Genomic DNA, 16,621 nt, shown 5'->3' on the forward strand with positions numbered 1-16,621 from the left:
TATCTTCATTTGTGTTCCGAAGATGAACGAAGGTCTAACAGGTGTGGAACGACATGAGGGTGAGTAATAAATGACATTATTTTAATTTTTGGGTGAACTAACCCTTTAAAATGAACCCAAAATATGTTGGAAATTAACATTTATTAATAAGTTTAATGAATAATAATTAAACAATAAACATTTATTCAATTGCTTATTAATAAATGTTCACCTTTTGATTATTATTGTTGCCTCTAGTAATTATGTGTCTTATATTTAATTTCCAAACTATTTTGGGTTCATTTAAGCCAGACATATAATATTTTTTAAACAATAGTTGGGTTAAATAAATCTACCCAGCATGTTGGGCAAAAATTTACCCCAACTGCTGGGTTTAAATAACCCAATTGCTGGGTTTGTCCATTTTCAACCCAATTTGGGTTGTTTTTAACCCAGCATTTTTTAGAGAGTAGCATTAAAAAAACATACACTTTTTTTTTTTTTAATTTTGTGATAATTGGATTGACATTTTGCTAGCAATGCAAGTGACACTTCATAATAAAAGTATATATATATATATATATATATATATATATATATATATATATATATATATATATATATATATATATACAGCTATGGAAAAAATTAAGAGACCAATCCAAGTTCAGAAATCAATGTTAAGTGGTCTCTTAATTTTTTCCATAGCTGTATAATATATATATATATATATATATATATATATATATATATATATATATATATATATATATATATACACACACACACACACACACACTCACCTTTAACCTACATTTAATGTTTAATTACCTTTTGTAACTATATTCATTCTACTCTCCTGAATGTCATTGCATGATTTGCATACTGGCTTTGTTAAACAACCTTGCCAACGAAGTAGGCCTACATTGATTAAGAACCTTTTGAAATTTTAAACAGCAATATTTTGTTTATAATTTCGTAGCAAGATCAATATTTCTCATTGCCATCAGATTTCTAGTCATTTGGCGTTGCTGTTACAGGTTGTCAACACTAGGCTAATGGCCACACCTTTCTGTGATTCTTCCTGTGGCCAGGGCCCGCTCATCGGCTTTAAATCATCCGTTTCCCACAGAAACACAACACCGATCCCGTATAGTCGTGCATACACACCGTTTAACAGCGTTCGCGTTGCTTCAAATACCAAGAGAAGCGCATTTATTCCGCCTACAGATAACGGCATAAATCTAGCTGTAGTTATAGCGGTGCGCGATTCGAATGCTCGCTCGCTCGTGCGCGCGCGCTCTGTCTCTCTCCTTCTCTGCTCCTGACGTCAGCGAGATTGTCTGAGAGCGTCGAGCCCAGCGCGTTCTCTCTCCATACTGACCCTCCATTGTGAGCACGCTAACGATGCCAGCGCTCGCAGCAGTCGCCGCCGCCGCCCAGTAGAGACCTCCCAGCCCGAGGACCGAGCACCACGACCCCGTTACACAGACCGAGAGCGCGCGCCAGAGACTTATGTTCCAGCCCAACGTTGTCTTTTGCGGGATTTAATGCTCTAGCTAGTCGCCGACAGGGAGAGAGAGTGTGTGTGTGAGAGAGAGGGATAGGGACAGCCATAGAGAGGAATAAGGAAGAAACACCGAGGATATTTCTCACCCGGACCATTTTGGAGATAAAAAGAGCCGAGGTTCATCTAGCCATGGGATGTACACTGAGCGCAGAGGAAAGAGCGGCTCTGGACAGGAGCAAAGCCATCGAGAAAAACCTCAAAGAAGACGGAATCACTGCTGCTAAAGATGTGAAATTGCTCCTGCTAGGTAATGCGGAGTGGAGCCCTTCAAATCTAGCTGTATCCTACACATCGCAGTGTCTCATCCGATGAATGCACATATATGGGATCTCTTCATTGTGACAGGCGATCTTATTCCCTTGTGTCTGTCTCTTCTCCACAGGGGCCGGGGAATCTGGGAAAAGTACCATCGTGAAACAGATGAAGTAAGTGGCATGTTTTAAATGACATCCATCAGTCAGTGTGCGCTGTGTGAGACACACACGAAACCACCCACCCACACACACACACACACACACACACACACACACCCTCTATTGCTTGATGGCGAATTCTTAGGTCCGCCATATTTTCAAGGAGTTCTTTCTCCACTAGCGTGTTACATACATTGTAGCCGTGACATGATGATACGGTGTAGCAGATCCGCAGTATGTAGTATAAATGTGGGTTCGGGAAGACGAGGCGCCGTCGATGTGCTGTTCACGAAAATGGTGCTGAAAGTCAACTGGGGGACCGTGTTTCCTAGTCTAATGCTCTATTGGCGTCCACTGACACACTCCACCCCGATTTCACTTCATCCTGTGGGCATTTAGGATGTCTTCCTGTGCATTTGTTGATATGACAAACGTCGTAAATCAAATATAGGCGCTATATATATATATATATATATATATATATATATATATATATATATATATATATGCATATGCTACTGTACCATTTAGCAGAGAATTTAATATTTTATATTCATATTCTTTCACCTGTATGCAATTGAGACCGATAACTGATTTGACCCATATATTTTCACATATTCACACTTTTCCACTTTTTTGGTTCTTCAGTGTTGGGTTTATTGATAAATGTCCTCCCCTTAATAGTAAAGTACTGCTTGCAAGCTTTCACATATCAACCATTCATTTTCAATGATGTAGCATTTTAAGCTTAGTAGCTCTATTTGCAGCCATTCATATAAATGTAACTACATAAAATGTAAGCTAATTAATGCATTCATAATACAGGTTATGTTGTATTTATGATAGTGCAATGATTATTAGAAAGCATTTAAAATGGTTCTGGATATTTTATTTAGCACTTGTAAATGTAAATCTATAAAACCCCCACTATCAGTCGGTTTATACTCTGCAGTTAATAGGGTGTTAAGAGCCTTCTGTTGATTGAGAATGGTGAAGGAAGAGCTTATATGGCAAATAGTGCCTGGAGATAATGCTGTCGGCTGTGTGTGCATGGCGTTGGTACAACATGAACAGGCCTTCATGCGTTTGTAGTCTGTCTTGGGTTGATGCTCATGGTGAGGAAAGAAGGTTTGACACCCAACCAGCTCAACTTCCTCACGGCCATTTTTATGTACTGACGTCCTCTTTACGCTTGACTGAAAACGACCTGATCATCTACCTTGTGGTTTGGTGGTCATATGCTCATTTGAATTGGATGTTAAATGCAGCTCCTGTAGTTATTTTCGACTCGCTTTGCGATAATCTATTTTTATGGTCACTGTCTCCATCTGAACACGGTGTGTGTGTGTCATAGAATTCGTATAATGATGTATGCTTACTGATAGCCTAATATACGTGATGTAAGGGAGATTTTTTATATGTCGAGCTGTAGCAAGCGCAGTTTTTTTGTTTAGTGCAAGCTTTCGATGAAGAAACGCATCCATTCTCAAGTGTGTGCACGAGCCCTGCCTTTGTCGAATCGAAATCTGTAGCCCTTGGAAAATGCCATTGTATACCTGCTATTATATCATGGTGTTTTGTAATGCGATCCTAAGCAATTGTGATGGAAAAACGCGTGTAATTAGTATGGATAGGTTGTGAAATTGTGCATCGGAAGATTTCAGGCGTTTTCAGTGGTGGACAGCGCCCAGCAGAGTCTTTTTCTGTGATCGGCTTTCTTCGGGCATTTTCGGCTTTCTCCGTCGTTAAGAGCCTTGAACCTGCGGCGAGAGGGAAAACAGGGGATGGATTTGTGCATCTTTTCCCACACGTGTTTAGAAAGAGATGCGGTATATTATATTTCCCCAAACACCTACCACTTCGATTCTTTTGTATTATATTTGTGTGTGAATGTTTTACTCCATAAATACAATGCTTAGCTTGGAACAACAGCAAAATAATCAAAATCAGTTGACGAGCAGAGGCAGAAATTATAAAATATTTAGCGCAAATGCTAATTCCCAAGATATTTAAAATGTAGTTGCAGAAAATGTGCCCACAGTGAATTCCCCTAATATAACATTTGATATATTTTTGATATATTCTAGTATAATGTTTGTGTTATGATATCTTGTACACTATTTACGGCAAATTTTGAATTGGTTCAGGTAGGCCTACAGACAAAATCTGACTGTACAATTTACAATTATTTAACAATACCTCCAAAAAGGGAGAAAATTGAAAACTCTGGGGCATATATTGCCCCTAAATGTAACAAGTTGAGTTGAGGACATGGAGAAACCAAAGTGATGTCATTTTTCAATATTTAAATTGCTAGGTCAGCTGAACAAATTAATGACAGTATTTACCACTGTGTTTTTAAGCCATTGCAGCTAATGCCTCAGGCATATTTCTAAGTCATCCAAAGAGTTATGACTCTTTCCTCTCTAAGGATTCATTGTTGCTCTGATGTGCTTAATTGGGTAATAAGAGTGTCTCATGATGGAGCTGGTTAAACTGTTTGCGTCCTAAAGGAGTGGAGTATGCAGCTCTGGGCTTCTTACTGTAATACGCCATGAATGAGTTGCTTTTTTAGGGCTTTTGTTGAGCTTAACTAGACCGTTAAATGTTCTGCCACTGTCTCTTACTTGAAATGCTTTTTAGGATATTGCAGCTTCAATATAATGTATTGCATTAATGTACTTGTAATTATGTCGTATTGTGTAGTGTGCACAATAAAAAGCAATTTTGCAATCTGTTATGTTATTAGAATCCAGAACAAACTAATTAAAATCCCTTATATATCTTTAAGGTGTATTTTTATTCCTCTAATGTAAAAGGAGCAGTTAGCAGAGCTGATTTTATTATGTCTTTAAGCTTCCCCAGAGACAACGGTTAAGTGTATATAAGCATATAAGCCTTTATATGTCATGTAATTTTTCAAGAAATGTTATGCGTATGCGATAATAGCACAGCTTGTTGAATCTAGATCAGTGGTTTTGGTCAGGCCTTTTTGAGAATGTGAAAGACATAACAGAACGACAACATTCTCTTTGCAACAATATAATCGGACACAATATCTCCACGGTGTGCTAGATGGTTTCTAGCCTTTATAGTTAAACGGTATTCTGTATTGCATGGCTTGTAAAGGGTGGCTGAGACAAGGAGGAGGTGTGCACTTATCATGTCAGAGTAAACCAGGGAACTGGGTGATGTGTGAAAGATGGTGAGAGAGAGAGAGGGCGCAGCATGAGGAGGGGAGATGTTGGTAAACCCTGTGATTATGGTGTAGTCCTCTAGGCAGGCAACAGTGCTTCCATCTGCTTCATTAGTTCAGTGTGAGAGGGGAGTGTTTAAGTGTGCACTGGCTGCTCTCAGTAGCTGAACATATCACACATACACGTCTCTCTCTCTCTCTCTTTTTCTCTGTTCCTGTGCTCATCTTCCTGGCACTTAGTCCTATGGGAATGAAATATGAGCGATTGAAGATGTATTTTGTGTGTTGAGGGGAGAGAAAAAAATGTGAGTATATGGTGATGGAGAACAGTTTTATAGACCCTGAGGATGGAGCCATGTGTGTCATCATCGTGCATGTCACTTCCTCACCCACGCGTGTCATGCATGGATGATCAAAATCCTTCAGAAAACATAAAATGTATATGAAAAGTTATATGGTATGATTTGTGCACAGAACACCCTTTTTAGATGCAGGTTGTGGCATATTAAAGCCGTATGTATGTCATCAGGTCTGATGTGAAATCTGATTCTTGTTTGGCTGTTAAACATGTAAAGACTAGGCTTTGCACTGACTAGTTTGTACAGTTTGTACACTGCCATTTAAAAGTTTGGGGTCAGTAAGTTCTTTTTTTATTTTTTGGAAATAAATTAATATTTTTTTTAAGCTTTAATTTTATCAAAAGTGACAGTAAAGACACTGTAAAAAAGAATTGTTGGTTTAACTTAAAGTAAGTTACCTGGTTGCCTTAAAATTTTAAGTTCATTGAAATTAAAAAATGTATGTTGATACAATGAAGACGATTGGTTTAATCAACAGAAACTCAAAATATTATGTTATCTGAACAACGTTAATTTAAGTTGATTTGACAAAAGAAAAAAAATGTTGTGATAACAAATCATGAAAATAACTTATTCTATTTCAAATATATGCTGTTTTTGAAATCTTAAAAAAATTTATCACAGTTTTCAGAAAAATATCAAGCAGAACAACTGTTTTCAACATTGATGATAAAAGGAAATCTTTCATGAGCACCAAACCAGATTTCTGAAGGATCATGTGACCCTGAAGACTACTAAATAATTCCGGTGACTTTATATATAGAAAGATAGTGTACTCATATTACTTATGAATGGGAGAAAGTGCAACACACAATATGGCGGAATAAGTCCCGCCTTCTAGCCAATTGCTGATTGATAAAGTCATCGTGTCACTGTAGCTGCCATTAGAAGCTCTGGTTGCTATAAACCTTACGTGCCAGAGAAACAAGCGCGGGGCGACATGAGGTCTATAGAAACAGTCAGTATTCTGAGATGCGCTTTGAACTACACATGCACATTGACTGGTCTAGCCTGAAAAATAAGCTTTTTTAACGCTATTTGAGCATAAGAAACAACATTTATTGGACAGTTCATGCCAGATTTCTGTTGCTGATTTGAAATGTATTTAATTGTGAGTTTGGCAAGCAGTTTTTGAGAGTTCAGGATTCCCCCATTCAAGTGGATAGGATTTGGTCTTGAAAGCCCTAAATAGTTGCCCGAACGCGTTGCAAATATGGCTGCTGAGTGAACAGATTTTCCTTGAAAGGGACTTTGATAATGCTGAGTAATTGCTGCGGAAAATTCAGCTTTGCCATCACAGGAATAAATTACATTTTTAAATATTTTAAAATAGAAAACTTTCACAGTCTTACTGTTTTCAAACATAAGATCTTACCGACCCCACACTTTTGAATGTAGTGGTGTGCAGTAAACGTTAATGCCAAAATATATTATTATTAAGTGAATATAAAGTGAATTTGGAGTGCTGTTGCATTCACAAATCATGCAATAAGGGAACCGTGCTGGACATATTAGCTGGTCTGAGTTTATCTGAAGTGAAAATACAACTCAAAATTCTTGCAAAATGCCCTAATACTAATCAAGTGTCATCCATAGACTGACAGTAACTGTAAGTGAATGGGACATGACAGTGCAGTTTGACTCTAATAATGGATGATGATATGAAGCAATCTCAATAACAAACTCCTTGTGAATAATGTTGGATTTGCCAAAAAACGCTCATGCTGTAATATTGTGAGTCAGATAAGGTAAACACTGACTGGATTACTACTTTTTTTTAGTAAAATTGAGTTGTGCAAGCCCTAATTTAGACTCTTATTTTACCATCTGATCATCAGCTGGTTTATTGTCTAATCTGTGAACTGTAATCCAAGGCCACTCGTCGTATTATCCTTTAAAAGCGGACTTCGGCTGCTGGATAGACTGGATAGGATTAAAAATGTTTGTTTTTTCTAAAGTGATCTCTGCAGCATGCAATATGCCGGGCTGTCCTGTAGCTGGCTAATTGAAGGGTTGAAGTAGAGGACCCAGCTGTTCAGTTACACTCCATCTGTACGTCCGTGGAGCTAAACTGAGCCCATGCACTCGAGTAGCAGAGCATGAAATATTATGTCTCTAGTGTCTAGAAGTTATTATGTGTTGAGTAATTGGTATCTGAAGGTTTAGATGAAGAATACTGTAATATACTGTTTTAAGAGTGGCACAGCTTAAATGAGCGTGTTTAACTTCTCCTGGAAGAAAGACATCAGCATTCTAAATTTGAATTGCAACATTCCAAATACGTTGGGCTAACTCAAATTTGAGGTTGATCATTTACATCATATTTTTTATTTGAGTTATGATGTTCCCAATTTTAAGTAGGCAGAAGTTTTGAGTTTGTAGTACTCATGCATGTTAATTGCTCCTAACTTGAAGTACTGAGTTAGCTAACTCATTCATTTTGATAGCAGTTACCAAAAAAATGTAATTAACTTTTTTATTTATTTATTTACTTTACTGTAAACCCTAATAAGTTGTCAGAAATTAAAAAAAGTTGAATGAGAATTTTTAAAGTTAAGAAACACTTATTTTTAGCATTTACTCTCCGTTTCGAGTGCCATGGAAAAACATGTTGGGAAATAGAAATCCCAGCCCAGTTTCAGTTAAACTTAAATAAATTAATTAAAAGATTAAACAGTTCAGTTTACTAAATATGTCAGTGCTGTGAATTCAAAAGAAAACGAAAGTTTGAAATACTCATAACTAATTTGTTTAATTTAAATTTGTCCCACTCAAACCAATTAAGTATTTTGAGCCTTAGGGTTTACAGTGTACAGCTAAGAAAGTTAGATTTTTTGGCATACGGGGGTAAAAATATGTATATAGTGGCCACGAATGAATGAATTAAGAATAGATACACAGTATACTGGTGCCATATTTGGGTTATATGCTGATATGATTACCTTAATTACCTTACTAGTAACACTAGTACACTAGTAATTTAATAATGCTGTTAAATTTAATCTTAGGCAGATCTTAAAATGTATGGTTTTCATAGTGAACATTATATAATATTATATTATTATATTAAATTGTCATACCTAAATTTGCCTGTAGCATTTAAAAGAACTGAATTTTGTATTGTATTTTTATTTATTTAAATTAAAATTTTACTATTTTTTTTTTTTTTTTTACGTAATACTTTTTTTATGATGACCATTTATAGGCTATCAGACATAACATGAAAAAAATTATCTGCTCATCAGTAGTGGATGAAGTGCAGAAACATCCAGGAAAATCCTGGAAATCCATTACTTAATTTGTAAAATATGGTTCAAAATCATACAAATTCTGCATTTTCTTCCTTTTTTTTTAGCCTTTTAAGTATAGTAGGTGTATTCTCTGACGTCATTGTGTTTAACTGGAACCTTTACTGAACTCCCTGCACATTTTTCAGCTGTATTGTTCAAAGGTTCATAGCAGATGTTGAGTTGGAGAGGGCTGTTTGTGTGGGTAAAGCCCATTTTAATGCAAAGAAAGGAAATTAGCATTGACACAAAGCACTCTTGCTTGTGACTGCATTACTGCTGGCCCTGTTATTGGCAACTGCAGTAGTGTGCAGTATGCAGATTACAAGGCCATTTACACTACAACTTTATGTCTGATTTTCCACTGGGAAATCATCCTATGGGAAGATTATATTTTAATATATATTTCAAGTGCAGTGGGTTTGGGTGGGGCTGTAAGTGCACACACTTGCAAACCATAATGCGTGTACGTGTGTGTGCGTGTGTTTGGGGAAGCTCTGAGTCACTATTAAAAAAAGGGAAGGAGCTCTGATGAAACACACAGGCTGGTGAAATGAACAGTACAAATGATAGTTTCCCCGTCCATTTTTGCTTCTCTCTCTGTTGGTGATCTTCTGACAGTCTGTCTGGATCTCTGTCCCTCTGTAATAGAGGGGGTTTCATGCATCTAGGTGATGTGATTGGAGTTGACTGAGCACAAGGAGAACAAACGGTTCTCATGTGTTGATTTCCCAGAGCTTTGACTGTAATACTCTGGCGTGATCCCCTCTGGCTCGACCCACAGACACAGTGTGACTTGAACAATGCACACCTCAATTCTTTTTGGGTTGGAGATGATTTTTATACATGTGTATATTTGTTTCTATACCTGTGCCATGGCAGCATGTATTTTGCATCTGATTTGTGAACGCTACTGGGTATGCAAAATTATCAAACCAACAAATTCAGTTAAACATGCAACATTGAGATCTTATATACCATGGTTTCTTTTGTAAAAACAACTGACCTACAGTGTGTGTGTAATATATATTTGCAAACTTTGCACATTTTAGTATGAAACCTGTTATTCAAAAGGGGTGACCAGATATGAAAGTTGAAGAACTTAAGAGTAAGAGAGTAAATTCAAATCATTTGAATTTGTCACTGTTACTTTCTATTTATATGTGCAGTTTACTTAATAACGTTGTGTTAAATTTATAAAAGTTTATGTAAGGATAACACATTCACTGATTTATTTTAAACGCAGGCGCCACTCTTCTGCATAATGGTAACTACAAAATTCAAAAAACATTATAGAAACTCCTCTAAATTTCCAACATAACTGAACATTAAACACTATCACAAAGTAACATCTTTCCATTTTATTGAAAAACGCATAAAATAACACTTTAAATCCCTAAATTTACTACTTTGCAAAGCATGCTGGGAACTATGGATTCACTGCCTAGTTAGTTATTTCAACATAAATGTTTTGCGTTTCACTCAGCAATGTTAAGTTGACTGAAAAAACACTTAAGTAAAGCTGACAATACTAATTTTTAGTAGAAACAACTCAGTTAAATTAAGTTCATGTAATTACATGAGTTTAAGTAATGTGAACATGGATGGTTTGAGTGAAACTAACAACACTAAAAGTTTTTTTTTTTTAGAGTAACATACTGCACAGTAATTCTTTTCTCACTTCTTGTGAGTAAAAAAACAGATAGAGAGGAAGTGTTCAGCTCAGACAAAAAAAGTGTCTCTTTCTCTATTTTTCTTACTCAGTCACACACCTAAGCAAGCTTCTCTTTACGGCAGTGAAACAGTGCATTTATCAGTTTGTGGGTTAGAGATTTGATGCCGGAGAGTTGGGCAGGAGAGTGGGAAACAGTGGGGCCGGAATGTCAAGTGCTTCCCTGAACCCCTCAGTGACCCTTGTTCTCCCACCGGTTCTTCTTTTCCACCCTCTACATCTCTTTTGGTCTCTCTGTGGTGGGTCCATATGTACTTACCGTGTGGAGATTTCTGGCTGACCCATGTGCTGGTGATCACACAAAAGGCCTTTGTCTTAGTGAGGTGTTTGTGTTGGGCAATAAAGCAGGTCCTAGGCCAGCCCCTTCAACGGCAACACAAAAGAGCTTTATTGGAGAGGCAGTCAGGGTGGGTCTGCTCATCTGATCTGAGGTCAGCTGATTTACAGCATGGCAGTGCAATGTGAACTACCCTTATGTTCGAATTACACAATGTGTGTCTGGATCAGATTGTGGCATAGCCCTTAATTAAAAATATACTAGAATGTAAGAGGGGATGCAACAAAAAATGAGACACTTTTATTACATAAATAGCTTCAAAACCTGTGAATGTATGTTTATATGTTTATTTGAACAAAAATACAGTAAAACAATAATATTGTAAAATATTCAATTTAAATGTATTTTAAATGTAATTTATTCCTGTGATGGCAAAGCTGCATTGTCAGCAGCTATTACTCCAGTCTTCAGTGTTACATGAAATGATTCTGTTATGCTGATTTGGTGCTCAAGAAAGTTTTTTTTATTGTTACGATCAAAACAGTTTTAAAGGATTAGTTCACTTTCAAATAAAATTTTCCTGATAATTTACTCACCCCCATGTCATCCAAGATTTCCATGTCCTCCTTTCTTCAGTCGAAAAGAAATTAAGGTTTTTGATGAAAACGTTCCAGGATTTTTCTCCTTATAGTGGACTTCAATGGCCTCCAAACGGTTGACGGTCAAAATTACAGTTTCAGTGTAGCTTCAAAAAGCTTTAACCGATACCAGACGAGAAATAAGGATCTTATCTAGCAAAACAATTGGTCATTTTCGAAAAAAATGTAAATGTACAGTACAGTCCAAAAGTTTGGAACCACTAAGATTTTTAATGTTTTTAAAAGAAGTTTAGTCTGCTCACCAGGGCTACATTTATTTAATTAAAAATACAGTAAAAACAGTAATATTGTGAAATATTATTACAATTTAAAATAACTGTGTACTATTTAAATATATTTGACAAAGTAATTTATTCCTGTGATGCAAAGCTGGATTTTCAGCATCGTTACTCCAGTCTTCAGTGTCACATGATCCTTCAGAAATCATTCTAATATGCTGATTTGCTGCTCAATAAACATTTATGATTATTTTCAATGTTGAAAACAGTTGTGTACTTTTTTTTTTCAGGATTCCTTGATGAATAGAAAGTTCAAGAGAACAGCATTTATCTGAAATACAAAGCTTCTGTAGCATTATACACTCCCGTTCAAAAGTTTGGGGTCAGTAAGAATTTTTATTTTTATTTTTTTTGAAAAGAAATTAAAGAAATTAATACTTTTATTCAGCAAGGATGCATTAAATCAATCAAAAGTGGCAGTAAAGACATTTATAATGTTACAAAAGATTAGATTTCAGATAAACACTGTTCTTTTGAACTTTCTGTTCATCAAATAATCCTGAAAAAAAATATTGTACACAAATATTTTGTACAATTGTACACATTAAATGTTTCTTGAGCAGCAGATCAGCATATGATTTCTGAAGGATCATGTGACACTGAAGACTGGAGTAATGATGCTGAAATTTCAGCTTTGCCATCACAGGAATAAATTACTTTGTGAAATATATTCAAATAGAAAACAGTTATTTTAAATTGTAATAATATTTCACAATATTACTGTTTTTACTGTATTTTTAATTAAATAAATGTAGCCTTGGTGAGCAGACGAAACTTCTTTTAAAAACATTAAAAATCTTAGTGGTTCCAAACTTTTGGACTGTACTGTATATGCTTTTATATAAACAAATGATCGACTTCCAAGTGGTGTCTATTCTAGAGCTGTCAAAAGTACCGACTTCGGTACCTATCGGTACTGAAATTTAAAAAATGTGACGCTTTGAGCGCTTTTGAGCGGATTCGTAAACACGTCTGATTGGCCATTGTGTTGACGTGCTCATCGGATGTGCCTGTGATTGGCTACAATGATCAACGCACGGGAGCATTTGAAAGCACACGGAAGTGTTTGAATTTGAATGCGTTTTGAAAGTGGGAGCGCGAGTGATTGAAAGCAGGCAGTGGACCAATCCACAGCTTTCAAACGCTCCCGTGTGTATCTGTGTAAGCGCTTAGTGAAGAGATTTATTGATGACTATTTACAACTTTTTTACAGCGTTGATCATTGAAGCCAATCACAGACATATCCGATGAGCCAAGAAACCAACGGCCAATCAGAGATGGTTACGAATCCACTCAACAGCGCTCAAAGTGTCACATTTTTTAAATTTCAGTACCGACTAGGTACCGAAGTCGGTTCTTTTGACACCTCTAGTCTATTCTACTTAGTACTTACGGAAAAACTGCCGCTGCGTTCGTTCCGTAAGTAGAATAGAGAAGGTGTAAGACACACAGTGTAAACTTTTTGAAGAATACGAAAGTGCGGTTTTGGCGGAAGCCCTTGGAAGGCGATCATTTGTTTATATACAGCATATACATTTACATTTTTCATCTCTCAAGTTATTTTGGCAAAAACGACATGTAACCAAATTCAAGGTTATTTTGGCTAGGAGTGCTTTAACTATCGAGTTTATAGATAACCGAGATGGTGAAATGACGGCTATTGCTTGCTGGGTAGCATAATTTGAATTTTTAGAGGAACTGTCCCTTTAAATGTAAGAATGTCATACACTTTGGTCTTTTACACCTAGCTGTGTGCAAATAATTTGCTTATTTGCAAGTGTTAGTAGGATACTGATGAAAAGTGTGTTGTGGGGTGATGTGAGTGAAGAGTGTTAATTGCATCCTGCTGTGACTGTGTTTTGCCATGTGTGCATCATTGTAACCTTTACCAGGTAACTGCGAGTAGGTATAAATTGGTCTGTCTGTTGGTGGTTTCCAGTAACCTTCGGCCCTGGGGAGCCGACACGTGCGCGCACACGCAGAAACACAAATGGAGCTTGGGTATTACACAAGCAACTTTTAATTAAGATATAATTGCAGATGCAGTAGGGACTCCGCCTGTGGTCTTTTGTTCACACACTGAGTGTAACATTTCTGCTTTTGCAGTTTTCACTTCCTTTTTACTGACTGAAAAGTACAGATGTTGCCCCATCGTTTATGGTAATCACACATAACATTTGTCAGGAACAGCTGATATTTAACTCTTGCAGTGAATGATGTGTGTGAAACGGTTGGTGCTTCAGCTGCTGTGCGCATGCACCTCATTTCATTTGCTTGTATGCATTCCCTCCTTCTTTTCTTCACTCTGTTGCCATGGAGATGACAATGGCTGTCATAATTAGAGGATGACGAATCACCCAGAGTAGATAAGGGGGAGGGGGAGTTACTGTGAACCGTGAATCAGAAGAAAAGTGGGCGTGAATCAGGGGGTTGGTCAGGGGGAGCGTACAGGATGATGGCGAAACATATCTGGGTGTGAGTAATGTTATGAATTCATAACCAGTCCATAGTAATCCGCTAGTCTGGTACTATTAACATCTTCCTGCTTTTAAGCAACATGAAATTAAAATTGACCCAATTTACTTTCTTAATAAATGACTGTATGATTCATCAGTGTGTAATATTCAAAAGCTTACATTAAAATGTTAATGTAAATTTCTTCACTTAGGAAATTACTTTTCATTTCTGCTTATATAATGAAGGCCGAGTGATGCGGAAAAAGTAATATTAGGCCTAAATGTCACATCAACACATTTTCAGGCTAATCAATCAAATCTTAATGAATCAATTTCTATATAATTTTCACACTAATTATTATGTTCCACTGCGAAATGTATCATGTGAAATCAAAATTGACCGTTCTCAGCATTTCATCGCAAGTAATCAGTATGCTACGTACATTGAGCCTTGTGTAACTGCTTTTCAAAAACCTTCCCTTTCTTCATTTTTCTTAAAGCTCGCTTTTGACATTACTCTGTAAGAACGGAGAGAAAATGAGATGATAGGGAGGGATATACAGACCCGTCATACTCGGCTTGTAGTTTCATAATTGTAATTACACCCTGTAGTTTCCCTCCGTTTCCTTTGACAAGCGTTTCTTTGAAATGATCCAATAGAACGTGACTCGCATACATCTGCGCACAGCAGAAGGGATGGGCAGCGTACATGTTGGGCAGATGTTAGGCTTTAACAGAGAAGGGTTGACCTGCGAACTCTCTGTGTGATTGAGAAAGCGAAGCCCTGATTATTATTGTTATAAATAGATGTTCCTCCCGGTGTTTAGTGGGATAAGTGGCCATGTCCGGAGGGTGATGACAGAAACAGCACTCAAAAACACCATCAGGACAAAGGATTCTCTTACAGATGACATGAGCCAGCTTTGGGAGATAGGAGCAAGAGGTAGTGTGGGTCATTGAGTGTATGTGTGTGTGTGTGCGTGAGAGTTTTTGTATTTCTATTTTGGCTACTGGTGTGCACTCTTGAGATCCTTTAAATCACATTCCATCTCACTGCTTTAAAATAAACCCTTCCCATTCAGATCAGTGAGTTGCTCTTTAGATCGTCTTCTCTTAACCTCATCGATCTGATAAATGGAGTTCCATCCAAACCAAAGGCCAAGAGGAGCATGTTTATTTAGTCCTGTCAATCACAATCTATGTGTACTTAATTCACCTGACAACTTTTTGTGCCATCCATCCACCGTTCGAAATCCAATACATTTTAAAGTATTAGTTTACCTAAAATATTGTCATTCTAAACTCATATGACTTTCTCTCATTTTATAAATTCCATAGCAGAATGTTTATGCTGCTCTTTTTCATAAAGTGAAACTGGATGGTGGTCCCAAAAACCATCAAAAAACCTCTGGAAAAAGTGGAAATAAAAGGCAATTTGTTGCTGTCAGTGTAATTTTAATATTATTTATGTACTGCTATAGTTTTTATTAATATTTTGAATTAGCTTTTATTTGTATATTTTCAGTTTTCATTTTAATTTTGGTTTAGTTTACAGTTTAATTTGTTTAACAATTTTAATATTTTTAGTACTTCTACTTACTGTACACTTATTTATTGCTGTTAACAATCTTCAGTAAAGTTTTTCATAGAATATTTATATTTTATTTTTCCACTTGTTTCCGAAAACTATGTTTACCGAAAAACAATTTATAATTTTAGTTTTGATTTTATTGAACAATAGCTAAAAACTAAACAAACATAATGGTCTGTTTCTCCCAGAACTATTGAAATATTGTGCACATGTAACCCCTCCTGTGCAAACCGCCCGCTCTAAGTGGGACTAGAACCCGGGTCCAGCGGCATAGGATTCGGGCACTCTAACAAGGAGGCTAGGAGGTTAAAGAGGTTTACACACACAGCGCTTACTAGCCTACATCTGTTACACACAAGCTGTTCTAGATGTTTTTTCTTTTTTTTTAAGCTTGACAGTCCCAGTCCCCATTTACTCTCATTACATGGAAAAGGGGAACTTGGAAATTCTTCTAAACCCTTATTTTTGTGTTGCACAGAAGTAAGAAATTCATACGGGTTTAGAACATCATGAAGAAAAAGTTATACAGGTTTGAAATGACATGAGGGTGAATAAATGATAGAATTTTGAATGACTCCTTTAAATCACTCCACTAGCCATTGTATTGCACATGCCCTTTACGTTGATGAATGCCATGGTGATTTGTCCCTTTGTGCGAATAAGATTGAGTGCACTCAAACCAAGTTACAGGTCACAGAGCGCAGTTGGCGTGATTGTATAATAACCTCAGCAGGAGCTTGTGCTGGCCAGATCCTCCACCTCTCAGGACACACACACACAAACACATACCTCACAGACAGCCGTGAGATGTGGGAAATTAGTCT

At 36.8% G+C, this 16,621-nt stretch overlaps 1 protein-coding gene across 2 annotated transcripts in view; it reads left to right on the top strand.

Annotated features, from left to right (window-relative positions):
• The first annotated feature begins 859 nt into the window (after positions 1-859).
• gnao1a (guanine nucleotide binding protein (G protein), alpha activating activity polypeptide O, a) overlaps positions 860-16,621 on the top strand; it is a 105,780-nt gene continuing 90,018 nt past the window's right edge. Inside the window, exons 1-2 of one of the 2 annotated variants that reach the window (XM_067390419.1) lie at positions 860-1,796; positions 1,932-1,974. In XM_067390419.1, the coding sequence (XP_067246520.1) occupies positions 1,679-1,796; positions 1,932-1,974 (161 nt within the window). In that variant the 5' untranslated portion in view covers positions 860-1,678. The remainder of the gene's footprint in view (positions 1,797-1,931; positions 1,975-16,621) is intronic. The other variant, XM_067390418.1, reaches the window with a different exon arrangement.

The sequence above is a fragment of the Chanodichthys erythropterus genome, chromosome 7 (assembly GCF_024489055.1).
Source record: "Chanodichthys erythropterus isolate Z2021 chromosome 7, ASM2448905v1, whole genome shotgun sequence".
Taxonomy (NCBI): Eukaryota; Metazoa; Chordata; class Actinopteri; order Cypriniformes; family Xenocyprididae; genus Chanodichthys; species Chanodichthys erythropterus.